Below are 10,345 nucleotides of genomic sequence, written 5' to 3' on the forward strand. Positions count from 1 at the left end.
GCTGTACATGCACCGACAAGATCCCGGAGAAAAGGTTTTTCTTCTTGAGTCTTTTCATTTTTTTGTCTAACTTCCTGCATACAGCTGTTTGTTTAAGACTTTTCATTTCAGGCTTTAAAAAAAAAAAGCAACATTATTCCACTGGATCGTGTGGGTATCATAAGTATTTTAATGTGAGGTCATCATTGTCATATGTTTTGTTTGAAGGCCTTCCGTGCGTTTTTATTGTCCTTCTTCTCGAACATACAGTTTGGAAACGCCACACCCGCAGTTTGCGTTTCAGTTGCAGTACACTCTTTTCACCAGGTGGCGGCACAATCAGCCCGAGGACGTTTTTAGCGGGACGGCAAACGTAATTGACGATGTGTATTTTATTAGTGTTTCAGCACGAAAACAGTTCAAGTGTATATTTTTTCTGTTGCATTGCTTCCGCTGCGGATGAAGACAAACTTCATGTTCAAAAAAAATGCGTCTCTGTGCACGTCTTGTGGGTAAATACTGTTCCTCTTTGTTTTCTTGGCCGTGGCATTTTAGTCCCATCAGTGCTTGCGGCCGGTCGTTGCCAAAATTAAGAGTCCTAAAGTGGGTTTTCTTGAAGATTTGGGCGAGGGGGGGTGGTCCTTGGTTCTACATTCACATGTCATGCGTTCTTCAATGTCCTTCTTTTTAATTACGCTTCGCTCCCCATCCCGTGTAAACTGTGCGTCTCCCCTCCGTCCGCGGCTTTCGACGCGGCCCCTCGCTCCACTTTGCCCTTTTTGTTCAGGATGTGCTGAGACAAAAAGACCACCACCACCACCACGAGGACGCAGCACACGATGATGGCCACCAGCCCGCCGACCGTCACCGCCGACGGCTGCCGAGTTGGAGCGACCTCGTGCGGCGTCACCGCGGGAGCGTTCGGAATGGTCGCAGCCTCCCCGGAACCCTCCCGCTCTTCATCCTCGTCTTCGTTTCTGACGCAAAACACCTCATTGACCAAGGTGAATCCTTTCCGACAAGAGCAAACGTAGCCGCCGTAAGTGTTCCGACAGCCGTGTTCGCAGTACGAGTCGCCGCACTCGTCCAGGTCGACGCACCAGGTGTGGTCCTTTCTCTCATCCGAGATGTAGCCGTCGGGGCAGTAGCACTGGCGCCTGTCGTTGGGGTCGCATTCCGCGACGCACTCCTTCTTGCCACAGTGCAGCTCGCACTTGTTGGCGTCCAACGGGTCCACACGATATCCGCCGGAGCAGGAACATTTGTAACTGCCGGGCGTGTTGTCGCACATGTGCTCGCACGGGGCGGACGCGCACTCGTCGCGATCCACGCACGATCCGTCCGTCAGTTTGAACCCGCCCTGGCATTCGCATCGGAAGCCGCCCACGGTGTTGACGCAGCGGCTGTTGTCCCCGGGACACTGCCGCTCGTCCGAGCAGTCGTCGAAGTCCACGCAAGAGCGACCGTCGGGTGCCAGAGTGAAGCCGCGGTCGCACGCGCAGGCGTGCGCGCCGTCGTCCCCTTCCAAGCAGGCGAACTCGCACCGTAAACGCGCGCACGGGTCCAGCGCGTCCACCTCGCACGTGATTCCGTTCGCGGGGTTGACGGAGAGGCCGGGCGGGCACGAGCACGACGGCTCGTGCTCGTCATTCGTGGCGCATTGGTGCTCGCAGCCCCCCTCGAGGATCTCGCAGCTCCACGGCGCCTCCACCCACGACTCGGAGCACACGAACTTGCGCTTGCTCGGCGTCAGCGCGGCGATGCTTCCGGGCGGCAGGGAGTGCAGACCCCCTCCCCCGAAGCCTAAGGGGGTGTCGTACGTCGGGGCTTCCCCGTCGATCGCGATGCTCTCGCACGAGTACGCGAAGTGGTACTCGCACAAGAAGCCGGTGACCGGCGCGTCGCACGGCTCCTGAACCCACCGGAGCCGGTCCGCTTCGGAAACGGCGACGCAGCGCGGTGAGGAGCAGCTGCCGTCGAACGAGGGAGCCCAGTCGGCCGAATCGCCTTGTGCGTCTTCGGCCGTCCACTCGTAGCCCTTAAGGGGAGACGTCGCGTTCGGGCAGCCGGTCGAACGATGCAAACCGATCCAGAAACGACCCGAAGAGTTCCTCAAAAGTTGAGCGAGTACATCGCGTGATCCGGACGAACCCGCGGCCATTAAGTGCCCGTTTCGTTCTTCGCAATGCCTCTGCGCGCTCGCAAAGTCGCCCGGGTGACGGAAGACGGCGAAACAGCTTCCGTCAACGCAGAGCCCGCCGTCCGGCTCCGTCCCGCCGAGTATCCCCACCAGGACGGCCAGCGCGGCAACGAACAATCCCGCGGCATCCTTCATATTCGAACACGACCTCGCGTTCATTGGGCCGCGCGTCCCTGCAGCCACGACGCCCGTTTGTTGGAAAAAGCGCTCGGCTCGCCTTTATAATCTCCCCGTTCCATGTTGGCGACCGAGCAGAGGAAGGAAGTGGCTCTTAAGAGGCTTTCGAGCACGCTCTCTGCTCTTCCCAAGAAACTTTCTCCTCTCAAACGCCCTCGAAGACCACGGCCGTAAATTACACACTCCCCCTCCACCCCCTTTTTTTGTCGGAGTTGCCCCGCCCAGTGAGCGGAGTCTGCACCGTTATATGGAAAGCCGTAATATGAGGAGCCGTCATGTGAGCTATTTATTCGAGAGCCTTCATTTTCAGACTGAGGCATATCGTGGCTTTCTCCTCACTAGTAAAAAGCGACAAAAAAAGTATCAGAAAAGTTCTGCGTTTTCATGTTCATGTTCACATCCATGTGACCCCCCGACCCCCTGTTCTTTTTCAGGAAAATCGCCTTCCTTGTAATGACTGCGGGCAAATAACGATGAGGTGCCGTTGTTTGTTTTACATCAGCCTTTATGTAGCTCATAGCAGCACAGTTTCTACATTCAAAGTCTTTTGGACAGCCATGTGTCTGAATAAAATGCAGAGTTCCACCGAGAATACAAAAGTGGAACGTCTATCAAATTGCAACACTCATCAGCTGCTCCATCGATGGGGTTACACTTTCAGAATCCAAATGACATTTTCAAAGAGGTAATCATTCTTTTCACACTTTGTTATTACAAGTGTCGGTTTCAGTGTTGTTAAGTAGCCGGTAAGTCGTAGTTTACACAGAGAACAGCATGAAAAAAAATTGCTTAGTGTTTTTGAAAACAGACTATTGTATTGTTGTTGATCATACTCGAGTTCCTGCTTTGAAACCGCAAAAAAACAACAACAACCTTTTCACCAACTCAATCATCCAAAAATAGCTTCTTCAAAATTTGTGCCTTAGCCGACAACAAAGATGTCGAATTGGGTTGCATGAGATGATAATTTATTTTTTTAAAGAGGAAGTTGTTTCATTTCTATGACCTTGATATTGTGCTGCGGATTGAATGTAAGATTTCTTCCTGAATTTCTCAATGCAGCCCAAACATTGTCTAATGACAAGCTCGCATTGGATCTCCAAATTTTGAGTTGGACAAGCGACGGCAAATTCTTGACCGGTTCGGATGCCTCGGTGGAGAACTTAACTCGACTGACTGCCGTTGTGCCGAGTGTAGATCGATTTTAGTACCTTTAATATTTGATCAATTTGAACTATTCAGGATTAAAAGATACAATCGAGAGACTTTCTCACTCCAAGACGAGACCATTCAAGGGAAACTCAGTCAACCACACGGCAAACAAAACTCCCGTTTTCCATTTAAAAGAACAACAAAATAGTGTTTTCGTTTCGTGAGCGCCAATGGCTGTTTACATCTGTTACGTCATCTGTTGCTATGGTAGCATGTTCCCGTTGTCGCAGGCATGCGCGCGGACGTAACAGGCGACGGTGCTCAAGCAAAAAAAAAGAAAAAAAATTAAAAATACACCGCTGCTAAAATTGGTCACAAAATTAAAAAAATAAAAATAAAACTTGAGGGATTATCAGAAGTATTCAACTGAGTAGTAATTTCGTTAACACGATCGATCAACATAGCCGATAAAGCGATTTCATAAATATCGTCGTCGTCATATCAAAACACTTTTGTGGTCGATCGATGACAGAGAATGACGAATACAGTGTTTGGTTTTGAAATGTCGATGACTGAAGCTGATGTCAGCATACGAGCGGATTCGCTCGGTGGCCGGGGGGCAAAATGGCGGCTGCCCAAGCGCCGTTCGTTATTCGTCTCTCCGTGCATTGCCCGGTCTTCGCCATCGCGGTTAAAGTCTCTGCGAGTCCCATTTGTCAAAAGATAACCGCTTGTACGTCTCCGTGGTGACTTGCTGCAGGTAGAAGATATCCACGTCGGGCCCTTTGAGAGAGGAGAGCTCAAGACTGCCGCAACGTTTGGCCAAGTTCCTCACCAGCAAGTAGAGCAGCAGCAGGCAAAGCGAGACGAACACGGCGATGCCGAGCGCGCTGCCCGCTTTCACGTAAGTCGGCATCGAGGCCGGACGCGGCGGGGCCGGCGTGGGAGCCTCCGCCGGGCGCCATCCCTCATCGTCCGGGATCACGCACATGTAGTCGTCGAACAAGTCGTAGCCCTCGTCGCAAGAACACGCAAAACTGCCAAAGAGGTTTTCGCACTTGTGTTCGCACAGCTTCCGATTCTTGCACTCGTCGATGTCGGTGCAGTAGGCGGTGTTGTTGCGGATGTCTTGGACGTAACCGTCGGGGCAGAAGCACTGATGCATGTCTTTCTTCTCTAGATCGGGATTCGGGATGCAGTTGGCCAGACAGTCCCGCCGATCGCAGGACATCTCGCACTTGGCGGGGTCGAGCGGGGACACTCTGAAGCCTTCGCGACACGCGCACGCGTACGCGCCGTCGGACTTGACGCACTTCATGTGCTCACATTTGTCACAGATACTCACGTCCACGCACGCGCCATCGCCCCCGTCCCCGTCCTCCTCCTCGAAACCGTCTTTGCACCTGCACTCGTAGCCCCCGAGCGTGTTCACGCATTCCTTTCCCTCCGATGTACAAACGTCCGGCCGGACGCACTCGTCCACGTCCGCGCAGGTTTTCCCGTCCGGCTCCAGCGCGTAGCCGGCGCGGCACGCGCACTTCCGGGTGGCGGCGTCGCATCTGTGCGCGCAACGGTCGCACGGGTTCTCGCTGCAGGTGATGAGGTTGGCGCGGAGGACGGCTCTCTCCGAACACTCGCAGGAGCCGGTGGTGGCGTTGCAGCGCTCCTCGCAGCCGCCTGCCATCACCTCGCAGTTCCACGGAGCTTGTAGCCAACTCGACTCGAAGCACAAATACTTGGCGAGCGGGTAGAAGGTGCCCGGCTCGGCCTCCTCCGCCACCGTTCCGCGAGGGAAGCGAAGGGAAGCGGCGTCCACCTCGAAGTTCATCGGCGCCGAGTACGTCACCTCGGCGTCTCCCGAGACGGGATGGATGGCGCCGCAGGGGTCCGCGTTGGGGTACTGGCAGATGTAACCGCCGAGTTCGTCGTCGCACGACCTCGTCTCGATCGTCAGCTGGCCTCCCGTCCTCACCGCGCACGAAGTGCAGTTCGGGGCGTCTCTGGCCGTCCCGAACCAAAAACTCCCGCTGAAGCCGGCGGCGAGCAAGCCTCTCTGCGCTTGCGCGTAGATGAATAACAACAAATCACCACCGGAATCTCGGCAGCTTTTCTGCGCTCCCAGAAAGTCTTTTTGCTCCACGAAAATGGCGTAACACTGCGTTTCTGTGCAATGTCCGCGCAGAGACACCACCGTTGCCCGGAGCCCGCAGAGGAGAAGAAGCAACGCGCGCGGCGTCACGAAAGCCATCACGCTGTTGTGCCCCGATGCCGGAAGGAGATTACGGAGACGACGACGACGACGACGGCCGGCCGCGTTGGACGATGCGAAGTTCCCCCCGAGACTGGAAGCCCCTCATTGTGCAGCGTCCATTTATAAAAGCTCGTCGCTCTCCGGTTCCAGCAGCACAGGAAGGAAGTTCAGTTCTGGTGGGTCCGCTTGCTCAACCCCCCCCCCCCTTCTCTCCCCCTGCCTTATCACGAACATACTGGCTCATTAACACACACACACACGCATACTTTCACCATGAGTGATGATCGTTTCATGAGAGGACAGCGACTTGTCTGGTCGCATCTCCTATTTACTCAGAGGTGGCATAACACACTGTGCACGCGCGCGCGCGCACACGCACGCACGCACACACACAATTGTCTCTTCTCAGCCATTCTCAAAGTGTCGTCGCAACTAGTTTTCACATCACCTTTTGAAAGATGGGATTCCGTCAATCAATATTCAAATTTGATCTGCAATACATTTGATTGGTGCACCCCCCCCCGCCCCACCCCCCATCTTTTAGTACAGTGTTAATGGTTCAAATTGTTCCTAATGCTGCACATGCTGAAATATTGGGTATTTTGCACTTTTTGGGTATTTATTGGGTATTGGGGCGGCCCGGTAGTCCAGTGGTTAGCACGTCGGCTTCACAGTGCAGAGGTACCGGGTTCGATGCCAGCTCCGGCCTCCCTGTGTGGAGTTTGCATGTTCTCCCCGGGCCTGCGTGGGTTTTCTCCGGGTGCTCCGGTTTCCTCCCACATTCCAAAAACATGCGTGGCAGGCTGATTGAACACTCGAAATTGTCCCTCGGTGTGAGTGTGAGTGCGAATGGTTGTTCGTTTCTGTGTGCCCTGCGATTGGCTGGCAACCGATTCAGGGTGTCCCCCGCCTACTGCCCGAGGACAGCTGGGATAGGCTCCAGCACCCCCCGCGACCCTAGTGAGGATCAAGCGGCTCGGAAGATGAATGAATGAATGAATGAATGAATGAATGAATGAATGAATGAATGAATGAATATTGGGTATTGGCACTCGGGTCTGGTATGCGACTTTGTTTGACGTTGTGATGGATGCCAAAAGTATTTCTCTAGGTGGCACTTGGGATCCAAAGTTTGGTATCCTGCAGGAATACGATGGAAAATTGTACACTCATATCCCTTTCGGTAACAGTAATAGTTACGGGGAAGTGGGCACTCATTTTTTTTTTTTGCATTGTCGGTCTAAATTTGTCAACATTGTTTTCACCTCTTCGGGGGTCTTCCGATATCTCTCGGTGTCGCCTTTCTCACGTGAGTGGAACCAGAAGTGGGAAGTACGGCACGCCAAATAGACTCACTTCCTCCACTTAAGAGGTTATAGAGGGACAATGCGGATGAGAAGCGAATTATGTCAACCGGTTTTGCGTTTGTTCCTTTTTCGTTGATGTGATGTGTGGTCAGTTTAGAGGCTTGGAATGCGAGCGAGCGCCCCTCCACCCCTTGTCACTGAATAATGACTCTCATCTGGATATGACACACGGACGTATTCACCAACTGGCCTTCGATTCTAATTCAAGTGGGTGTGGTGGCATGCAATAGGGTGGAGGGGATGTGAGCCAGCCATGCGAGGGAAGAGATTTCTTTGTTCAATGGGCGCGAGCAAAATACCCACTTGAATGTTTTCATTTGAACTGGGAGCGCCAGATAGAGAGCGTTGCTAGGTGGCCCGACGGCTGCCGGGTAATCTCTGTCGGAACCCAGCCTGGCGACACGAAAGCCAGGCCGGCTCGTTCTTCGTAAATATTTTGATGGGCGATGCCCGCGCTGAGTTAAGCCAGTTCCAGGCGTGTCTGGAGATTGTTTCGCCCGCACCAAAAATGGTCACTTTAACTTTGTTTTGCAGTGATTCGTGTGCCCTTTTGGTTGAGTTTGGTGTGAGCCGTTTCCGTGGCAACGATTTGAACGGACCGTTGGCTCGTCTAAGCTCTGTGCAGACAGTGTAGGTTCAAAAAAGGAAAGATAGATCCAATAAGGTATTAAGTTACACGTTGAAAGAGAATGAAACACTGTTCTGAGGAATGACCGCTGATCTGGTCACTATCATGGCAACTCGTTATGTCGGGCGAGCACTGATTACGCGCTAGGCTAATGCTAATCTGAACCCGCATTGCTATCAAAATCGGTAGAACTCGCTCCACGTTGCGGTAACAGAAAGAGACTCATTTGCACGAGATTGGCAGGTAAACCGCAAGATCTCCCCTTGCGGATGATGTCATTGGTCGTGCATGTGACATGGCCAATTGCACCTCTGATCGTGTTTCAAAAAAAAAAAATGCTAATCATGTTCATGAGACATAGAATACCTTCAAATTGAACACTTTCAGCCATGTCCTTATTATTTGACAATTCAAAGGTTGCAGGCTTCGGGTTCCTTCTACCAGACGGCATCCAACAAAAACAAAAGTGGGCCTATCTGACGCACGTGGCACGAACGCAATGTTGCCTTAACCTTCAACCGCCGTCATTGTCTGTGGTCACTCCCAAAGCGGTGGAGGCGTTGCAACGTGCGTTTGACATGTTACAAGAGAGGAAACGGAAGGCGTTGTCCCTGTCCTGATTGAGGATCAAAGGGTGCATGTAACCCCCCCCCTCACACACACACCTCGAGAAACATGTCCAAATAGGCATGACACACAGTTTGTACGCACTTTACATGTGACGGGCTACCCGGTCGCACCGTAACTGGTCCAGCCACCACAACCGAGTGCGCCAATCGAAATGTCCAAATAGACGGCAAAGATGTCCGACGACCTGTCATTTGGCCCGTCTTTAAGAAAAATCGTTATTTTGTCCCAAAATGAGAGGATTGGGATGTTGCGCTTGTTTAACCTGACGCCTCGTGATACCACTCGGCAGTCGCGAAGGGCCACTTCCTGCCATTGAGCGCCGCATACCGTTACCCGTATCTACCTTTCTCGCCCCTGCGCCTCAAAACAAAACAGAACAGGACATGATTTACACTGTGAATATTTATCTGAGGCTCCCAGATGTTGAAGGCAAATATCCTCCTGCCAAGTACGCCGGGGGCTCAGGACACATTGAGGAGAAAACGCATCAAGTTGTAAAGCCGTAACACCTCGCGGATTGACGCTTTGGACGAATCTCTGAATTTGGGCGGTCACGGTTAACGTTTAGCTGCCGTGGGATTTTCGAAACTTGAATATCCTCTGCTGGAATTTTACAAATGCTCTCTTCATGCCTCGACTAATTGCAGGAATCTGCCGGATTGAAGCGTGCATGTCTCCCCATAAAAGCAGCTTATTCAGATTGTGTGTTTTGGCTCTGCGAGTCAAAGAGGGGGTGTGGGGGGGGGGGGTGCATGGATGATGTTTTCCTCCAACTCATCTCTCTTCAAGCCCCTTAGGATAAGAAACAAGAGCGAGACCGGAGCGTTTACGCTGCGTTCCTCCTATTCACCGTTGGTAAAAGGGTGAAGCGGTTGGGCAGACAAAAAGAATACGATCGCCATTCCTTGGCACATGCCAACAATCACTCCGTTTCCTGCAATTGTGTTTTGTGTCCGAAAGCGGAAAAGTAAGCAGGTAATGAACTGTGTGGCGTTGAAAAAAAAATAATAATAATAATAATGAACTTTTGAGACACAGTTTTAGGAAACATCACAAAGGTGATTGAGGCCCGGAAACCGGGATTGTAACGCGGAGCGCGGGGGCCCATCAGGAAGCAGCCTGAAGATTGGTCGCACGACGGGAGGAGCACTCCGGCAGCCTTGACAAGATGGAAGCGCTGCAGGGAGACGTCTTCGGAGAGGTGGGTCACCCCCCCCCAACCCCCCATCCCCCCATTCCTTGCCCCAGTTGGTCAATGAAGCGGCTCAGAGTGGTCTCGTCCAGCCGGGTCGGTGCAAATCCGCCCATTTCATTGTGTCAGCCGTACCATAAAAAGCAGCTTTCCTTTAGCGTGCCTCGCAAATCCCGAGAACGGGCAATATTATTTTCCTTTTTGACTTTCCCGTCCCGCACGCAGGTCGACGGCTGACTGACGGATGGCGCCGTGGACGGGAACTACCCCTTTCTGTTCTTCCTGCTTCTGCGGTAAACAGAGTTCATCCCTCGAGGAAAATGTCTTGGCGTGCTGACAGCAATATTACAACTTCCAGTGAGGCCCTCGAATAAACCCCTCGGACCTTTCGGTAAGATGCTTATAAATACCCGCCTCAAATCCATCGTCTTGATTGTTTCAGGTTTCCGGGTTTTGCTTTTTCCATAACGTGCAGCCATGGAAAAACCTGCCTTGATTCTCATGCACACACACACACACACACACACATACACACATACACCCCCCCCCCCCCCCGGCTCTTTACGCAACTTTTGTTCTGCACACTTGAACACCGGGGTCAGCGAGGAAACCTGTACGATCGCACGACTGTTTTCTACAAAAGCCAAACACTGGAAATAAATCCCTCATGTTACCGCGGCAACAAAGGCCACGGGGCAGACAAATAACGCGCTCATGATGACTGCAAGTCAATTACGTCAACATTTGCGTTCCTTTGACGTTTTTTTTT

General features: G+C 52.5%; 2 protein-coding genes across 2 annotated transcripts; both read right to left on the reverse strand.

Annotated features, from left to right (window-relative positions):
* Positions 1–210: 210 nt before the first annotated feature.
* Positions 211–2,546, reverse strand: thbd (thrombomodulin). Its single transcript, XM_052053348.1, has one exon. The coding sequence runs from the start codon at positions 2,336–2,338 to the stop codon at positions 671–673; it is 1,668 nt and encodes a 555-aa protein (XP_051909308.1). The 5' UTR covers positions 2,339–2,546; the 3' UTR covers positions 211–670.
* Positions 2,547–3,245: 699 nt separating this feature from the next.
* LOC127592527 (thrombomodulin-like) lies at positions 3,246–6,025 on the reverse strand. The gene has a single exon (XM_052053349.1). The coding sequence runs from the start codon at positions 5,754–5,756 to the stop codon at positions 4,200–4,202; it is 1,557 nt and encodes a 518-aa protein (XP_051909309.1). The 5' UTR covers positions 5,757–6,025; the 3' UTR covers positions 3,246–4,199.
* Positions 6,026–10,345: the final 4,320 nt, after the last annotated feature.

The sequence above is a fragment of the Hippocampus zosterae genome, chromosome 19, assembly GCF_025434085.1.
Source record: "Hippocampus zosterae strain Florida chromosome 19, ASM2543408v3, whole genome shotgun sequence".
NCBI lineage: Eukaryota > Metazoa > Chordata > Actinopteri > Syngnathiformes > Syngnathidae > Hippocampus > Hippocampus zosterae.